Source organism: Orbicella franksi, chromosome 1 (assembly GCF_964199315.1).
Source record: "Orbicella franksi chromosome 1, jaOrbFran1.1, whole genome shotgun sequence".
NCBI lineage: Eukaryota > Metazoa > Cnidaria > Anthozoa > Scleractinia > Merulinidae > Orbicella > Orbicella franksi.
Window position 1 is genome coordinate 20,110,013 of NC_138145.1, and position 19,638 is coordinate 20,129,650.

The window sequence follows — 19,638 nt, forward strand, 5'->3', positions numbered from 1 at the left end:
ACAATTAGTTATGCGAAGGCATGAATGATCATCAAATTAATTATAAAAATATTTACCATACGAAGTTAAAAAAGTAAGTTATTTGAGGTGTAAAGAGCGTTAGCTGTTTTCTAGCAGTTTGATAGGTCAGCGTTCGAAAATACAATAACAAAGACGGACAAAATTATAGAGACTTGCCATTGAGGGAATTTTCCCACGGTGTTCGCACATGGCCACGGTTGGCACACAAAATAAAACCGGGAACTTGTAATGCAATTGAGAAAAGAAAAAGAAGCTTAATGATTTGTAAAATCCTAAAAAGTAACGCAATATACCCCTCCACAGTCTGTAGTTTTGTGACAAATCATTTAGTGACAATTACAATTACGGCAAATTTATTTCTTGAAGCCAGCCCTGCCGCATAATGCCATTTATTGACACCTTCCTTTTCTCTAAAAGAAGGTGTAAAAACATGCTAGTGATACATTAAAGATCATAATAATTGGACAAATTTAGTTACTAGACGTTCACAGAGTTAGTAGAAAAGGCTTAAGCTAAGTGTTTCTTCATGAACTCTATCATCCTTCCTAGAGCCAAATCACAGATTTCCTTGGTGTAATTTGGATTGATGGGGTTGGTAAAAGCGTGGCCCGTATCATACATGAACACTTCATAATTCACTCCACCAGCATCAAGCTTCTGCTTTAAAGATTCAACATCTTTAGGTGAGGAGAACCCAGCAAGGGTATCCTTACTCCCAAAATGACCTTGTAAAGGTATTTTGATCTTTCCCACATCACACAGCTCTGCACTGGGGATGCCATAGAATGGAGCAGCAGCTGAAATCTCTTCAGGGATGAGGGCGGCAGAAGCCAGAGCCAAGGCTCCACCCATACAGAAGCCAGTCACGCCCACCTTCTTGTAACCTAGTAAATGGAAACCAAGAGACATGAAAAGTGCTATCTGACAACACGTTACTTTCAATGTTCCATAAACACAAAAAGGGAAGTAGATTCGTCACGCAATGCTTCTCCCCACTAGTGGCAAGAGGCATTGCATGACGACCCTGATGACAGATGCAAAGGAGACTAGGGATTGGGCTGTTACAATTTAATTCTAAGATTATACAATCTTTGTGTGTGAAAGAGAAAAGGGATTTGAATTTTTTTGCAGAAAGTAAAGGGGTTTATAACTTAAGATGGTGGCCAGGGAGGGCGGCTTCCTCACAGGTGCAAATGTGCTAAACAGACACCAGACGAGCACATTTTTTTTTATTTTCTACTAAGTAAATAAAGAATTATAGCTGTTTAAAATGGTACATGTGGTTGGTGTCAACAAAACATTTTAAATTTATGTTTATGCTAGCCTTACACAAAATTGAAGTCATGTAGCAATAAGTAAAACCAAACTCTTCACACAGAAATATCTAACTGAAAAGCAAGACAAATATGCCAGTCCCAGTAGGGCATCATACTCTTATAATAACACCACTAGCACCTTATAAAAAGTAAGGATAAAAGCTGGCATATATGTAGAAGTCATGTAGTGCACTATACAAGTCAAAAACACATGGAAATTGTGTTCAGAAATGATGAAAGAAGGTGAAAATAGGACTTCTTCATCTAGAGTCCAGTGTCTTAACTACAATTTTAAAAACAACAACATTTATTAAATTATTTGTGGGAGGCATGGTGGCTTTAGGGTTATTTTGCTGGACTTAAAATTTAGCCATACATGTAGAGCCCTGGCTGAAGATGGCAAGTTGTGCTCTTAAGTATTAGACACTATTCTCACAGAACTTCTCCCCACCTAGGTGGATAAATAGGTACTGGCAAATTTTCACGGGCTCTGTTGGCCTATGTGAGAGTCAAATGAAGAGGTGCATGAGGGAGTTAAAATGGAAACTATCAGTGGAAAAGTAAGGAGAAGGAGGTGGACATGGATTGGACACATGCTGTGAATGGATAACAGTTCCCTCCCATGAGTTGCACTAACGTGGGCACTGGAAGGAAAATACGACAGAGGAAGACCCAGAGATACATGGCATAGGACAGCAGAGATTTTAGAGCAAATGGTGATGGGTTGTTGTTCTTGGGTAGAGGCATGGCTGGTGGTGACTGACAGAGTGTCTTGGATAAGTAAAATTTCTGACTCCACTCTCCATATTGAGAAGTGGAACTGATGATGACTGGTTAGTTTAGACAACCCTGATACTTGGTTGAATATTAAGGAAGTGAGGCAGAAAGTGTAACCCTCTTTAATGTCCCTGCCCCTTACCACAAGAAGAACAGCACACGGGGTTGGGCCTCAAACGAGCAGTTTAATGTAATGTATATATTGGGACACAAAACAAACTGCTAGGGGTAGGGAGGGTTAAGGGAAACAGCTAAACGATCGAACTTAACAGCGATAAGCGAGTGTACAATGTGATATGATGCTAGCACGTGCCGGCTACATTAAACTATATTAACAATATTAACATCACTTAATGTCCCTGCCCCTTACCACAAGAAGAACAGCACACGGGGTTGGGCCTCAAACGAGCAGTTTAATGTAATGTATATATTGGGACACAAAACAAACTGCCCAAAAAAGTGGCCCAATGAAAAACTAAGTGCTGGAGTGGTAAGGAGAGGCATATTGGTAAGGAATGTCCTTAGTCTGTGCGATACGAGGAGCAACCTTTAGGAAGCGACTTAAGGGAGAGCAAACGTATCTTTTATAACAATCGGAGGATCAGCGACCTAGCAGTTTGATCTCATAATCGTTCGGTCCTGCGATGGTAGCAGACGTTGCACCACCAATGCGAAAACTGTGTCCGCTGTAATGGTGAGGGTCTAGACCCACGAGTCGGAGCAGTGTTGAAAGGAAAGTGGTGAGATCTCTGCGGGCTAGTGGTAGTCCAGAGGAAAGCCCGAACAATGGGTCGCTGGGGGTGGCACGTGGACGAGCATGTTGAAGGCGTAGATTGGTCTTTAAGGCGCAGACTGCACAAACAGTGTGGTGAGCATGACCAACATATAGGACCACTCCACGGTGTTGTTGATCAGTCTTCGATTTTCGCAGGTGTAGAGCTGCATATTCATCACCAGTTTGCGTGGTGTGAAGGTTGACATCCTGTAGGCGGAGTAAGGTCTCGATATCATAAGATGTTTTGCTGGTGACGGTAAATTCTCCCGCGCGGAGGAGCAGAAAGTGGGCGGTGGTCATGGCCGCCCAGTAAACTGTATCATCTTCGGAGTGTGGGTCGATAAAATATTTTAGGCGACACAGAAGGTCAAAGGTTATAGGTAATTTCTGCTTGGCTGGACTGGAGTGTACGCGTTCAATTCCTCACAAGGTTTGTTGTAGCTTAATAGTGTGAGTAAGAGGATTATGAATTCCGTGACTGATGTGTAACGCACGTACGCCGGCGAGGTACACTTTAATCGATTGTGGTTTTAAACGGTCAGCTAAGAAGGCCACAAACAAGGAGAGTGTTTCTTCGGATGCGGGAACGGCAGTGAAGCCATGTCTGTCGCAGAATGTGAGGTACTGGCGTTGCGCGGAACTGTATGTGCGATGGGTATTTTCAGCTAACCCTTTATGGAAGTAGTGGTCAGCCCTCATTTGAAGGCGGCCAAGTTCAGCGGAAGGACTGGCGTAGGCAGGAGGTCTGCGTCGGGCACCAACTTGCGAAAGCGCTGGACCTGTAATCGAGACAAGGCATCAGAAGCAGAATTTAGTATCCCAGGGATGTGCACAGCCTTCAATACAATGTTAAACTTGGCGCAGATGAAGAAAAGATAACGGACGAGGGACATAATGTGGCGACATTTGCTGGAACCGGAGGTCAGAATGCGCACGACTGATTGATTGTCACAATGAAACAAAAGACTTTGTGAGGTTAGGGAGGGGGCCCAGACTGTCATGGCCATGGTGATGGCATAAAGTTCTTTGTACGTTATGGAGCGACGACTGGGGATACCGACTTCATTAAAGGTTGCACAGAGCCAAGCGGTGCCAAATAAGGCTCCAAAGGACTCGGCACAGGCATCAGTAAACAGGTGTAGGCACGCGTTGCTGAGCCACTGTTCATCATAGAACAAACTGCGACCATTCCAATCAGAGAGAAATGACAGCCACCATTCGACGTCTTTGAAGAACCGCTTAGTAAGACGGATAGGATGGCTCGGGTGGGATCCTTTGGACAAAAGTTCGATCATTCGACGAAGAAACGTTCTACCTGGTCTGCATACGGAGCAGATGAAGTTGAGTTTCCCAATGAGGGACTGGAGCTGTCTCTTTGTGCAGGAGGCTTTGGTTTGCCACATTCGAAGTAAGTTGAGAGTCTCGTCCAGACGGGTCTGTGAGATGCGCGCCTCTTGAGCAATACTATCGAGTTCGATACCCAGTAGTTCTAGGGTAGTGCATGGCACAACAGTCTTAGCAGGATTTGAATTGAAGCCGAGATCTGCACAGGTACTGAGCATGAGATCTAAGTTGGTTTGGCAGAGGGGGTCTGGGGCAGGGGGGCCACAGGTCCAGAAGTCGTCCAGGTAGTTCCAAACGGGGCTGGCCCCACGGTCGCGCATGGTGAACGATAAGATATCCACGTACTTGAGGAAGAGCGCGGGCGAGCTGCGCAATCCGAAAGGCAAAAAGGCATCGACAAAGTAAGCCGTGGTGAGTGTGCCATTAATGTCAATTTGCCATGTGGAGCCAAGGAGCTCCCAGTCTTCGCGACGCACTAAAATGTGACGAAAGGCATCAGATAAATCAAGTTTACTCATTAATGCGCCTTTTCCATGGAGTTTAAGTTGGGAAATCGCGCGGTCAAGTGTGTCGTAGGTACAGGAAAACAGTTCTTTGGGAATGCCATCGTTGACAGAGTGAGCGGCGGGCCATGATAGATCGTGAATTATGCGCCATTTCGTAGGCATCGAGCGCTTTTTAGGAATAGCGCCCATCGGCGATCCGACAAAGTTAGCAAAGGGCGGTGTAAGAAAAGGACCAATCTTACGATTAAGACAAAGTTCGCGTTCCAGCTCTCTCGCCACCGCCTCGGGGTTTGTTGATGCTGATAAATGGTTATCATAGATCTGACTGTAACGGTTTCCGGAGAAACCGATGTTTACTCCAGAACGAATGTCGTGTAATAAATCATTTGCAAGCGTTTGATCAGGGTAACGTGATAAGCAGTCCGTCCAGGTATCAAGATTGAAGGGTGAATTAATGTCCGGTAACGTATTTACAATCGGCCAGAGAGTGCTCCCCCCGGCAAGCCTTGCAAACGTGGGCGCGCTTGCACTCAGTTCCTTGTTGGCAAGAATTGCGCTGAAACAAGTTGCAGCCTTCTTTGCCGTTGCTTGTGAACCACTTGTCGTATTTCCAGGCGTAATTTTGCTGGCTTGCGTCTGGGCGCGGGCGCGAGCTAATTTTCTTCGCGCCTTGATTTTCCTCCAACGCGGTTTTCGCACGAAAAAGGCAATCACGCACCAAATGATTCGGGGATTTACAACGCTGACAAGAGACGCCTTCTCTCCTGACGGCGGACGAGTCAAGAATTGTTGTGTACAACGTCGTGTCAACGGTGTCGAAGCGTGCAGAGGTATTTAGAGTTTGGCTGAGACGAAATTGGACATCGTAACTGTAAACGGCGCTCCACACGAATTTCCTGTTCGCTTTTTGAATCACGTCACGGTAGTGGGCGAGTTCCTTGTAACGAAGTGGTGAGACATCCATCACGAACGCCTCATAAATGTTCCACGCCTCGAGCCACGAGTCGAACGATTCGATAGTTACGTTCTGCGTCGCGCTTGCTTTCCGATCGCCGGTTCCAGAGATAACATCGCCACATGTGTCGGGCTTAACTTTGAGGTGGGGAAGGAGATCGAGAAAATCAACATAAGCGCCAGCTTTTACGGTTTTAAGTACGGTACCTGCAATTGGTTGGCCAGAGCCACTGTGTGAGCCAGATGGAGGTTGCTGTGTCATCTGGATGGGGGAGTTGTTGTCTTTGTTGTCGGCGCGAGCGGACGGTTCGTGTGTTGAGGCACCGCCCCCAATTTTGTCCTTGGTTGTTGTTAGTGCGGTTACCGTGTCGCGTAGTGTTTGCTGCTCGAGCTGCAAGTCTTCCACTTGGCTCGACAAAGCTCGTATGGCTTGGAGCAAGGCGTCCTGCTTATCGCCAGAATCAGGAGCGAGTTGTTTCTCCTCTTCGACGGGCGACTCCTCCATGGTGCCGTCGCTATCAGGATCTCGTTCTTCGGGTCCTTCGCAGTGTTTTCCCATTGCTGCAAAATCGTGCTGATCTTTCGGTGTTCCGCAACCGGGGCATTTATTTTTGCGTTTGGATTTGCTTTTCGAAGACATTGCGTTGAAACGAACCGGTACAAGTCGAAGAGAGCAAACAGCTAAACGATCGAACTTAACAGCGATAAGCGAGTGTACAATGTGATATGATGCTAGCACGTGCCGGCTACATTAAACTATATTAACAATATTAACATCACTAAAATAAGGTTCCAACTTTTATAATTGGCAGTCAATATGATACGAAAAGAGTGTGTATAAATACTATAATTGACACAATGCCAAAATGTTTTGACCCTTGATGCTTTGACAAGTAAGTGGAACTCTTGTGCTTGCACCAGTTGCTTTTCTCTCATGTTTGAATAAACACTTTTGATTGGGTTTATATTGCCATGCTGCTGGTGAAAAACCTTATCACATTGGCCATTAAATGCCTTTTCCTTTTAAGCACATAAACACTTCGTAAAGCCCTGTAAACCTGTGCCCTGTTTTAGACTATGAAAAACTAAACTGACTCAGTTTTCAATGAAGGAAAAACCTTTGTGGGATTATGTATCATACACAGTTCTATATATTAATCTCCTTTCATAACAATCATAATATAGATATCTACCATTGTTATATAGCTGGCGTTTTTGCTGCTACAGCTTGCCCATTCATTGGCTAGTTCATGGTCACATGACATCTAACAATGAAACTGTTTCCCAACAAATTCCATGAGCGGGCAACATTGCAAAAACTATGACGTCAAATGGGAAACAGTTCACTGTTACCGGCGAAATGTTGACCACTGTTGCACATCATTTGCCAATAGAGTGATTATTTGTTTTCCACCTGTTTGACCCATTTGTTTTACTATATAACAAATCACTTAATGACTAGTCCCTTGGGGAACAGTGAATTTGTTTCCCATGAATCTCAATGTTTCCCTTGCCTTTGTCTCAGGAAACATTGAGATTCTCGGGAAACAAAATTCACTGTTCCCCTCTGGACCAGTCAATTAGTGCTAATTATGCCAAAGGCCCAAGCCATGGCTACACCGTTTATAAGGGAGTAACCCCCCCGGGGGGGGGGGCACTGCCATATATGGGCTATATAGGTATGTGCCGCTGTGAAGGGTATGGTTTTCAAGCAGTTTACTCTAGGATAGGGTATATAAATCAGAGCGTTTGGGTCTAGAATAGGGTATCATTTTTCACAAAACTGACTGGATGGTTGAAGATTTTATCTAGAGTAAGGAAACCAGGAATTGCCACTCAATAATATAAAAAGATCAAATCGGCAAGTTTAAATTTACACAAATCAGCCTTAACAGTGTCGAGAGATGGGGGATTTGGGGAGTTTACTCTAGTATAGGTTAGCAAAATTCAGCTGAACTAGTTCTGGTATAGGCTAAGGGTTCAAGGATCCCAGCGGCACATCCCCACTCAGAAATTTCCAAAGTACCCCCCTCCCCCCGGGGGAGTAACCCCTCTTCCCAGTCCACCCCAAATATTGGACCAACCTTTTTCCTTCAAATATTTCGCCGCACCAGCTATGTCTTGCACCGCCCCTGGCCAGTCCAAATCAGACATGTAATGCCCCACTGTTTCATGATCTGTTGCTACCTTTCCGCGGTACAGATCTGGCACCAGAGTTACCAAGTTGGCAGGTCTTTTTTGCAGGCTGCAGGGTGCAGGTTGCAGGTTGAAATTTAGTTATAACTGGAAAACCGCTTGCACTAAAAATAATTAATAACCTGTACACTCGTCAGAGGTTCTTACATAAGGTAGTTCGCCTCTTTCACATAGTGATAACACGCTGTTACTAATTTTTAGGCGTTCTTTGGCAATCTTCTAACTTGTTACGCTGTGTACAGAAACCAGAGACTTCGTACGCTTTCCAACATGTTTGTGATCGCACTTGGTGTGAGTGATGTTCTCGTGTCCATCGAAAAGACGATCGATCCGCTATTAGTACTTATCGATCGACACGCTGAGAACAGTGAAATCTCTTCAAAGCCATCTGGATGGCCGCTCCACAGATGTTTCCATCGATTCCAGATTTGGCTCGGGTCTTCCCTCAACAACAGAAGATTGCCATCACAAATGAAGCAAATAAATAAAGAAATGAAATAATATAAGATTTTAGCCGACGGAATATACTAGCACAAGCTCAGTGTGCTTTCATTTTGGTACTCACAGGGAAGAAACCAAATTCAGCAGATATTTCAGATGATATTTCAGATGTTTCTTCAAAAACAAAGGAGCCCGCACTCCTCCCCCGAACTCAGGAACGTAGACCGAACTCGAGATAGCGGCGGAAATCGAGCCTACCTGCACCCCGCACCCTGCAAAAAAGACCTGCCGACTTTATTTGCTCGATAGCTGCTTTGAAGGCACGTAACAATCGTATTTCCACTCAAACCCTTTCGGAAACCACTCAAAATCATGCAAAATCATTCGAGGATAATGTTTTGGCACATTTGCTGATAGCTGTACCTGGTTATGTCAGAAAAAAATAGAAAACCTTGTCAACACAACACTATTCGCGTCACTTCGAAGAGCGTAGGAAAACTGGTGTAGGCGTGGGCGACTGTAAACAGGGTCATGTAACAGTCACGGTAAGTCTACCACTGTACGTCTCTTTTAAGTGCCGGCGGTTTTCAAGTTATAGTTAAATTTCAACCTGCAACCTGCACCCTGCACCCTGCAAAAAAGACCTACCGTTACCAAGTTGCCTCTCTCGGAAATGTCTGCAGCCTCCTGTACAATGATAGCGTTCATTCCCCACCATTCCTGCACCAAAACAAGACCCAGGATTGATTTACTTGGGTCTTCAGTGAACACTCCCGAACAGGCTCCTCGTTTATTCTCGGAAGGAAAGCAAACTTTCTCCTTCGTACTCATAACGAAGCTAAATTATAGCTATCAAATTTCTACACCGACTGAAAAGAAATCTACAGCGAGTGAGAAAGGCGCTTGTGGCTTGGGTTCTAGCGTTCACTCCTCCCTCATTTTCCAGATGATATATTTGGTCTCCCTAGATCTCCTTACAATCATTATTAACATCTTTCAAAACCTCAGATGTTATTCGGTTTCGACAGTCTCTCAAATATTGTTTCCAGAACAATTATGTAAATTGCTCCCTTAAGTGACAAATGGAAATATTAGTAACTGAAGGATTGGAGAGATACTAAATCATGCAGATTTTATTTTGTCACGGAAAACTGAAGTTAAAACCAGTATTTGAAATAAAGCATTTCCTTTTTCAACTGATTATCGATTTTATCGACAAAAATGCAGACAAATGTTTCGAAATTCAAGTAACCAAACCAATAATAGCTCCAATGACTTTTTTTATGCCGAGTGTAAACAGCTCTAAAGTAAATCTGTATGGCAATAAACTTGAATAAAAACCTGAACAACCAAGTGGTCTGTCATTCATTACAGAATAGAATGTTTAAATTACCTCGATAAATGATCGATTAACAGTTTTAGCTTAACTAACTCGCGATCTATAACAACTCGAACTAACGTAGTTCCCAGGGTCTCTCTAGGCGGGGGAGATGAGAGATCCTGGGAACTCGAAGTCGTGTTTCTTCGGGGGGACAGACCGGGCCAAAGTTTAGACTAGATGCGAGAAAAAATCGAGGCCAGCAAAGTAATTAAGAAGTAAAGTAAAGTAAATTGACATTTTATTTCATCAGTGTTTTTACTCAGTTCAACATTTGACAAATACAAGCTGCTACGACTCTCCTCCCTCTCCACTAGGTTGACTAAATTCGCCGGGATTGTATGCCCCTTGTATGCTTCTCCTTGCACCGGTGACTATTGTACGAGTCCGCAACCTACGTATGCCTACGCAATACATCGTTTTTTGTATTTCCGCTACTTGTCGATTGAAATCGATCAAAATCAATCATAATCGAACAAAGTCGATAATCACAATAAATTGTGTAATCGACTTTTATCGATTTCCGATTTGTCGATTGATTAGTATCGACAACGATCGACAACGATCGATTTTTATCGACTATCGAAATAATCGACATGTGACGTCCTGTAAAAATGCCCGACTTTGGTAAAATAAAAAATTTATGCTTTTATGTAAAGAGTCTACAGTTTGGGTTTGTCCAAAGTTAAACTGCTTAATGATTAATCACAATAAAACTTGGATTTTTCGGGCAATCAGTCCTTTCTTAACACCAAGGAAAATTGTTAAACAGCTGCTGAAATTTGTATCGATTCACAAAAGCAAGGGAACTGAAACCCATTTAAAAAATAGTAATTCTAACACCTTTGGTATGCCTTATGAAAGCAAGAAAAGTATTGTTGTTTGGTTAAGCTGTAGACCAACAATAAGCTTTTCTAATTCCTTACTACAGAGTTATTTAGTTGCTATTATTTTCTGTACTTTTGGAATGCTTTATTAAAAAATAAACCTGCACCCAGAAAATTGCTTCAAAACTGTTGTAAATATTTTATTATCAAGTTTCTTAGGGAGTTTTTTTCATGAGTGGTTTTCACCCAGGATTTTCTCAGGAGGTTCTTAACAATGCAATGTAAATTGAAAATTCCACTTACTGAAGTTGCAATTATTATTTTACTAAATTCTTCAGTTACCTCCTAAAAGGAATATAAGCTAAGTGAAATAGGTAACGCCCTTGGCCTTCATCTTAATTGTGACACCATGCAGTGTAGTTTCATTTATGTACCAATTTTTTTTGCTGAGTTTCTCTTACTATCTATTTCCTGTTTGTCCTTTGAACTGCTATTCATTCTATTTTAATTTGGACAGTCAAATATGAATGATGATTAGTCTGCAAGCAGGTGTTTTGAAATGGCTTTTTTATTTTGCTCCCAGAAAAGAAGTGAAAATAGTGTTTTTGTCATAAATTAATTGCCTTCCTGTGCTTGAAGTTTTCTATACTATACATGTTTTTCCTGCCTTTCCATTTCCTGCCAGACGTGAATGCAAAGGTTACAATAAGAAGCATGGTCTCCATGTTGCTGTGAATATGATGTCGGTGAAATCAGTCGCAAACATTGCCAACCTAATTTCTTGCAGTTTTAGAACATCCAGATGTAAGGCTAACACAAAGTGTTGATGTAGGTGGCTCAACATCAACGTTTTCAGCAGGAGGGGAATTGGTCTTCACAGGCGGGCAAAACTTTTTGAAATGAAATTCTTTCTAAGAAAAACTTTCCTCTAGATGGTCAAACCAGGTGGGCAATTAATCGTCCTCACGTGCCAAGCCCTGAATGAAGCTGCTGCAATGGTTGGCCTAGGTGGCTTATTTTACCATTTTTTAGCCACCTGAACTCACAAAGTAGACAGTGACTGACTGTCTCACATTCAAACTTATGCGAAGTTCATTGTCCCTACAATCCGAATGAGGTGGTTTGCTTCTTTCATTTTTCCAGGTTGAATATTTGGGTGATCCTTTTTTTTAAAAAGGAGGGCGTCCCAGGGGTTTTGGGAGACAAGAGAACATGATCATTTTTTAAAGGGAACAAAGTTCATTTTTGGGATGAATTTGATAGAATAAGGGATATCTCTACTACTGAAGGGAAGCTTGGCAATTAATTTCCTAGGGATCAAGGGAGCATGTTACCTCCCTTGGGAGGCCTTCAAAAAGATAACTATGGTCACATTCCTATCGACTGGGTGAGGTTGGGGTTGATAGAAAAATATTAGGCCCAAGGTCAGGACCCACAGATTTTGTTTTTATCGGTCCATAAGTCCTGACCTTGAGCCAGATATTTCCAGTCTGGCCCTCCCAACCAGTTAATAAGTAGAGAGACACCTTTAGTTAAAAGTAAAAATCCAAAAGTAAAAATTTCAGGGTAGTCCCTTCAGGGAGCTTACAAAGCATCTCTATCTATTTTAAAAATAGGTCTCCTATTGATAGCAGAGATGCTTTGTAAGCTTCCTGGAACCATGAATTGTTTACAAACTGAAGTGCACGTGCTTGATGTGACTTGGTGTGACGTTGCAAAATTAATAACGTGCACAGTAAGGACAGGCAGTAACAATGGGCCTGAAGGTCCTAAGGAATAATATCTAGAGCAGCTGTAAAGAAATAGAGAATGACCGTAAAGAAATTGCATGCACATATTTTTTTTCTAACCTTTTATTAACGTGGTGGTGCTGCTTCTGAGCTGAGATGTTAAGAGCTGGATATGAGCTGGAGGCCACGGAAAGGAAAAGACTGAAGACTGACCTGTTGTTAACTTTTGATAAAGTTGTGATTTCTTCTTTTGTGAGAAGTGTCTAGACATACATGTAGTTTCTTTCTGTGTTTTCGGAGTAAGATGGCAACTGAAGTGTTTTCTGAAAACAAAATTTTGCAACAAAAAAATTGTTTCAGGGCCATACATGTTTTTCTGGCCCTATCACTTTGACACATATGGCCCTCATACAGGACCTTTTTCCTTGTGGTTTTTCAAAGAAAAAACAAAAAACACACACACACCGGGCCCTAGAGATCATATGATAAAGTTGATCAATTAAAACACATTTTAGAGCAGTTTCAATCTCCAGTTGTGTTTTCTCTATTTCTCATGCTGACATTACAGGGTATATGTTTTGTATTGAACAAATTTTGGTTCTCAGTTTCCTCCAGATCCTGAAGCCTCTCCTGCAGATGTGTTTTTTACAGGTGATTTCTCTGTATTGCATTGCAGATCCTTACTGCACAGAATATCGTGCACAATTTCTTTGCATGTGCACATAAACAAAATGGTTGTTTTTTTTTTTCTAAACGGTTTAGCTTGTGAGAGAGACAAATTATTATTATTTTTTTTTTTGGAAACAAGTACCGGGACCTATTGAGTTTCTCATTTAGTTTGAATGCAGCGATCACCTTCTATATGTTATCTTCTATATCATCTGTATGTTATTTGCCGGCTGGAAGGTCCATATAGTGAAAATATGTCACTGAGGTCTTAGTTTTTCACTATACAGACCAACCCTAAACCGGTAAATAACATGTTTTTTTTTTCATGTAGTAAATTGATTTTAATTACAAATGGGTTTATCTATGTAACTTTGTCATTGAATCGGCTTGCGCACCATCTGCTAACAATTTGTCATCGCAACGAGCGAGTAACCCGGATTCTAGACAAAGAAAGATGTATTAAAGAACAGATTTATTCCGGACCGCTGAGAAGCTGGAGAAAAAATAAAGAGATATATTTCTATTGCAGAGTAAAAAATTATCACTAAAAATGAGAGCACAGCTAACACTCGTAAATAATATAATATATGGCCTCAAGAAAGCTGCGTACTTGGAACATGCTGAATCCCTGTTGACTAAATATGGACGCCTCTATCATGAAACGTACATCAAATTTCTCCTACATTTCTGTCGTCATTTCCTTGTATGCTTTACAATGGAACAAACATGGCCAAACCTTTTTATGTCAAACAGACACCTCCTTAATATGGACACTCAGCTCTATACTTTTTTCTGCATTGGCTTGATGACATTTCTTCCATTAACCCATTGACGTCTGTGCTGGCCATAACCGGCTGTGACGAACGTTGGCCTTTGTTCCACTTCTGAGGTCATCACCTTTCACCAAGACTGGCATCACTTATACTCAAGTTCTGCAGGAGGAAAAGATCTTTCTATTGATAGCCAGATCAGAGTGATTGGGTCAATTTAGCATGAAATATGCATGGAAGTCTTTGAAAATTTGAGTGAACTCAACTCTCAACCACACTTAATTACTTTGTGCAAAGAATTTCCCGTCTCAACGATGCTTTCTCAGCAAATCTTACACTGGAAGTAAGCCCAGTAGAAGGTCTGAACAACTGCAGCAAAAAGATAAGAAGGGGAGAAAAAGGAAAGGTGAAAAAAAAAAAAAAAAAATAATAATAATAATAGTGAAACGCCTAAAAGCGCATGTCGCAAACTCAAAATTTTGATTTGTGCCCATGCCCGAGCAAAAATGTCCTAAAACGTGGTGTTAGATGAAAGAAAGGCATGCTTTTATGTTGGAAATGCATTTTTGAGTAGATTGGAGCTGCTTCTGCTCATATCCAGACTGAAATTGCCTAAAAGTGTCCCAAAACAAGATATTTTTGACAAAAAGCTCTAGAAGTCAATGGGTTAATTTGTGCACTTGCTCACGTAGTTGATTTTCTTATTTGAGCAATCAATTTTAGCCCCACTGTGTAACCCCTAAAAAGTAAGTAATTCACCTCATCAAATGCCATAAGGTGCTCTATTATTGTCTCTGTTAAAACATCGCAGTAATGCGACTAATGCAACAATTTGCATCAATGTCAACACTCCTCGAAAACGTATAGTTATGAGGCAAATACCGGATACAGTTACTTCTAATTACTCAAAAAGATACTTGGTTTAAAATGCTGGGTTTGTAGAAGCTCTAACGTTAAACTTTTAACTGGACTTGTCTTTTGGGCGCATTTTATTATTGTAAGCTTATAACGGCAGTATTTAAGACACTCCATCATAATACTGCCTTGTTTGAAATCATTTTTTCTGTCATTCATTAAATCGACTTGCCAGCTTCCTTTTATAGTATTAAGTTGCCGCTCGCAAATATGAATTGAAAAGAATTGAGAAAGCGAGGCATAAACCCCAGTAGTTCAACCCATGAGAAGTAAAAAAGTTTCTTGTTTAGAAACATGCTGGAATAAGCAGAAGAGCGAACTCATAAAAAACCGGACAGTTATATATGCAAATTTAGAAGCGTTCTGCCGATACTTCTCAGCAGTCCCGAGTCAGTAGAGCCCTGCATGTGTCGTTCAAGGACGTAATATGGTAAAAAGAAACACTGTGAAAGGAGCTTGGTCAGTTGAGAGATACGTGATGGAAAACAGACAAAGAATTTCCTTTCAGCAACGGATGTATGTTTACGAAACAGATGGTGACCCCATAACGGCATGCTTCAAGTTATACAACAATGCGCATTACAGACAATTTCTTTTAATATCTTTTTCGTTTGTTCACTGTTAACACGGAGGTGTATCTGGTTTACTCACAATGAAATTGTAAGCCCTTTCCGCATCTAGCCCAAAGTCGTGTCTGATACCACAATTCGATCCACTTGCGGACTTAGCAAATAAAAACTCCCGATGGTAGCTAAAATATTCGGGAATATTGTCTGCAGTCAAGAGCTATACTCGGGGTTACGGTATATGGTGGTTCCTCAGTGGAACAATTCATTATGGATGGGGAAAGAACCACATACATCATGAACATGGATCGTTAGTTTCAACGTCCAAGTTTTTTTTCTTTAATTCGTAACCGTGTTTTTGGCCATGCAAAATCATGGCCAACCTCAGTAACAAATAAGGCTTGTTTTTATCTTCGAATTCGTGTTATCAAAATATTCGCAGTTTCTTCCATTATTCAAGTATATTGAGCGATCTGGTTCTGGTTTGTTCTGTTCTTTGGATTGAAAATTTGTTTTCCATGTGAATTTATTTAGCAAATTAAAAATTCCGTTATCAGGAATAATAATATTTCCATATGCATGTGGATTTTTCTTCAATCATTAGATTTTTACAAGGAACCGTGTTGAAAACCATTAACATTTTAACGTCCATCTCATTTGTTTTTTGTTTGATAGAAAGCTTTTGAAAAATTGATCAGGAAAAAGCAAGAAGTTACAAGTAATGGTGCTTTGTTGTCATCCATCGAAGAATCTTTGAGAGAAAACATCGAATTGCTTGGAAATGGAATTGATATCTAGTTCAGAAATTGGCACTACACTATGCGACAGGTTCATTAAGATTCATGTGATTCTGATTTATTAAGGACCCATTAAGTTTCGTTAACGTTAATACAACTAGGCTGTTCAGCCTAGTTTCTACCCCCTCTCTTGGACTGCCGCCTTGCCGTGGTGGAGGGGCTTGTGTGTTTCTATGATCCTGAGAGCTTAGCCGGTGGAGGCGTCGCCTCTGGCAGGTACAACCAAACCGGAAAGATCAACGGGAAGACACCAGACCAAAGTGCAATCACTAAGTCCATACCCAGTTGTATGACAAGAGCTTATACCCTTGTGTTCGTCACAATGGATATCAGTGGACTTTTATATTAATGTATCATAACATGTATTGAAATAGATTGTGTTATATTGCTATATTGTACTGTACTGTAGTGTATATACTGTATTGTACTGCAGTACATATTGCACTATACTGTATCATATTGCTGTATAATTGCCACTTGCCTGAAAGATTTTCTTCTAGAAAATGTAAAAAGGAAAACATAGAAATGTAACAAACTGAAACAAGGTTCATTTAATCATTATTTTTGTCATCCGTACTAAAGGCCACACCGTTCAAGTTGGAGCGATGGGAAGAGCGAGTACGTAGATGAACTCTCCTTTCCTGGGTTCTCGTTAAAGGTCCCTTTCGAAGATAGACTCCTGTGTCCTGAACAAGATACGATATCAATTTCGATGCGAGGTGTTAATAAATGTCTTATTCTTAACGCACTTGTCTCGATCATCATGAAACAATGGCCGAACATTTTGTTTGAAAGCTAAAGTCAAACGTCACTGATCACTTTAGTAACAAAATATATACCACGCAAAAATTGCCATTTCTTCCCCCCTTTTTTGTTTGTCCCACACCTTCATTTAGATCAAAGGTGAAAATATGGTAGCCCTTTTATGGACTTGATAATTAACCTGCTAAAGAAACTGTACATTTAATTTTGAATCTCGGCTTACATAGCAGCTGTAACCATTGAAACTGTCAGTAGGCTGGTAAGAGCACTTGGTTGAAAGGCTTGCTCTCATGCCGAAGACGGAGTTGATCTTCATAAAAATTTATTCCATCTTCCCCTCTTTTGAACTCTTCTGCTACGTTTACGTTTTGTCTTTGCTGTTAGTTACCAACTTAAAAAGCTAGTTTTAACGTTTCCTTACCTCTAGAGATTTCCAATAACGCGAAAAAACAACTACTTAATGTAACCAAATGCTATAATTCTGAGTATTTATCATGCATGGTGTATGATGACATGCTTCTAAAGGTTCACCATATCGATAACTTTCAGCGTTGGGAATTTCATAAACGATTTCTTTTTAACGACAAGAATTCGAGAAGAAGTTTCTTCATACAAGCCAAATAAAAATTATAAGTGACCATGTTTCCTTAATTCTTCTAAAAAGTCCCGAGAAGGCCTGTTGGATCCGACAGTGGCAGGTACATATAATATAATACTTCATATAATACTTCAGATTCATTCAGCGCACAACTGCTTCAGTAACGAATGAACTGCAACCTCTCTGAAGAAGCCTCTCTTTATTTTTTTCTCGCTTCTGTTTTTTTTTTCGGTTTATGGTTTTTCTAATGTTTTTTTTCTTTGTTTTCTTTTGATTGTTTGCTTGTTTTTTTCATTTTTATTTTTCTTGCTTTTTTCGTGTTTGATTTTTCTCGATTTTTTCTTGCTTTTCTTGTTTTCTGTTTTTTTTCCTTTTTTTGTTTTCCTTTTTTTTCCCTTTTTTCTCGTTTTCTGGTTTTTCTTTTACGTTTACGTTTTTTGGTTGTTGCTCTTCTTGCTTTCCCTTTTTTAATGTGCTCTTTTCATTTCTATCAGTTACTTTCTATCACTGACAGAAATTTAGAAAAAGGCCCATTAAAAAATGATCAGCCAAGAGGCCCCTCTTCTATCCAGTGTAGAAATACATCTACTGGAAAAAGATGGCCTTCTCTAACTCTTTGACCGCGTTGACTATTTGCGTTTTGAGTGACAGGTTAGGGCTGGGTCCAGTGTTGTGTCCATGAAACACCAGATTGTGTTGCTTCTTCATGTACCTAGAGGAGTCGAAGATTTTTTTCATTATCATAAATATATAACAGCATGAAATATTACATTAATGATTAAATGAATGGATGGATGAATGAAAGGACAAATGAATAAATGAATGAATGAATGAATGAACGGACGGACGAACGAATGAATGAGACAATCAACCTATGCAAAGGTAAATCTATTATTTATAAATTTCAGTCAGTAAAATTGTAAAAGGGCAACACTCACTCAATGTGACTACTGTCCAGGCAATTAGTAACCAACCACTGTATAAATGATGAAACCCATGCAGCAACTGCTGCCAAATTAGGTGTTAGTGGAAGCTGCAGCGGTGGCAGTGTCACTAGCAATAGCAGTGAGAGTGGTAGTTATTGTGGTGGTGGTAATAGTCGTATCACTGGCAGAGGGTGGCAGAGGTGGTAACCATCGCAGTATCACTGTGAGTGTTAATGGTGGTGGTAGTAGTAGTGGTAGTGGTAGTGGTAGTAGCACTGTAAGTAGCAATGGCAGTAGTCGTGGAAGTGGTGGAGTTAGACCTAATAGTGGTAGTGTCCGAAGCAGTAGCAGAAACAGTGGGAGTGTGTCATAGTGGTTTAGTGTCAGTGGCAGAGACAGTAGCCATAGCAGTAGCATTGGGAGTGTCAATGGTGGTGATAGTGATGGTGTTAATGCAAGTAGGAGTGGCAGCAGCAGTGGTGGTGGTGGTGGTGCTAGTGTTGGAGGCAGTGGTAGAAGCAGTGGATTGTTGGTCTTAGTGGTTGTCAGCTTCAGAAGCAGTAACCACAGCAGTAGCAGTGGGAGAGTTAGTGGTGGTTGTAGTGATGGTGTTAGTGTCAGTGACAGTAGCAGTGGAAGTCTTATTGGTCGTGGCAGTGGTAGTGTCAATGGCAGTGGCAGTGGTGGGGTTAGTGGTGATGGTAGCTTCCGTAGCAGTAGCAGTGTGAGTGTTTTGAGAGTTTTCGGGATTTTGGAAAAAAATTACGGGTACGCGTACGAACACTCCCAAGTCTTCATTTGATCCAAATTTGATCCGAATTTGATGCAGACTTGAGTCAAGTTTCATGGGACGGTTCACCTTGGTACGATCTTGCGACACAGATTTGGCCGCGCGCCCCGCAGGAGGGGCGAAAATGAATGACATCATGGCGAACCCATGTGCCCTATATTTCATGTCCATCCGCCGCGACGTCATTCTTGTTCTTTTTTGTGGCTTCTTTCGTTGTTTTCGACGTTGTGGAGTTTTCTTTGAACTGGTTTTTCACTCTGATTGCATTCGACAAAAAAGGGAATGCAGTCCCACCGCAGACTAGAGTGATATATTTTTTTAGCCGGGCGAAAACAAATTACATCATCGCAAAGCACGTGTATACATGGACTACGAGTAGTCCCTCTATCGCTTAGTCCGTCGTGCGTGACGTGAAAGAAAACCGCGAGAAAAAAATGGGTGGAGAGAGGCACTGTGAGATTTGAATGTCTTGCCCAAGAACACAACATAATGTCTCCGGCCACGGCTCGAACCCGGGCCGCTCGATCCGGAGACGAGCGGACTAACCATGAGGCCACCGCGATTGGTAAGGGACAATAAA

General features: G+C 41.3%; 2 protein-coding genes across 2 annotated transcripts; both read right to left on the reverse strand.

Annotated features, from left to right (window-relative positions):
• Positions 1 to 82: 82 nt before the first annotated feature.
• On the reverse strand, positions 83 to 9,211 carry LOC145495978 (protein usf-like). Its single transcript, XM_081475579.1, has 3 exons — positions 8,992 to 9,211; positions 7,778 to 7,920; positions 83 to 905 (listed from the first exon to the last, which is right to left on the reverse strand). The coding sequence occupies exons 1-3, from the start codon at positions 9,159 to 9,161 to the stop codon at positions 529 to 531; spliced, it is 690 nt and encodes a 229-aa protein (XP_081331705.1). The 5' UTR covers positions 9,162 to 9,211; the 3' UTR covers positions 83 to 528.
• LOC145495859 (uncharacterized) lies at positions 2,706 to 5,507 on the reverse strand. Its single transcript, XM_081475451.1, has one exon. It carries the CDS (start codon positions 4,926 to 4,928, stop codon positions 3,585 to 3,587), a length of 1,344 nt encoding a protein of 447 aa, XP_081331577.1. The 5' UTR covers positions 4,929 to 5,507; the 3' UTR covers positions 2,706 to 3,584.
• Positions 9,212 to 19,638: the final 10,427 nt, after the last annotated feature.

Bases quoted from the DNA above. Each gene is read 5' to 3' on its own strand.
- LOC145495859 (XM_081475451.1), bottom strand. From the start codon at position 4,928: ATGGGCGCTATTCCTAAAAAGCGCTCGATGCCTACGAAATGGCGCATA.
- LOC145495978 (XM_081475579.1), bottom strand. From the start codon at position 9,161: ATGAGTACGAAGGAGAAAGTTTGCTTTCCTTCCGAGAATAAACGAGGA. The intron at 7,921-8,991 runs CAACTTGGTAAC...AAAAAGACCTGC, and splicing joins GCAGACATTTCCGAGAGAGG to CAACTTGGTAACTCTGGTGC. The intron at 906-7,777 runs GTTGGTCCAATA...TCCATTTACTAG, and splicing joins GAAATATTTGAAGGAAAAAG to GTTACAAGAAGGTGGGCGTG.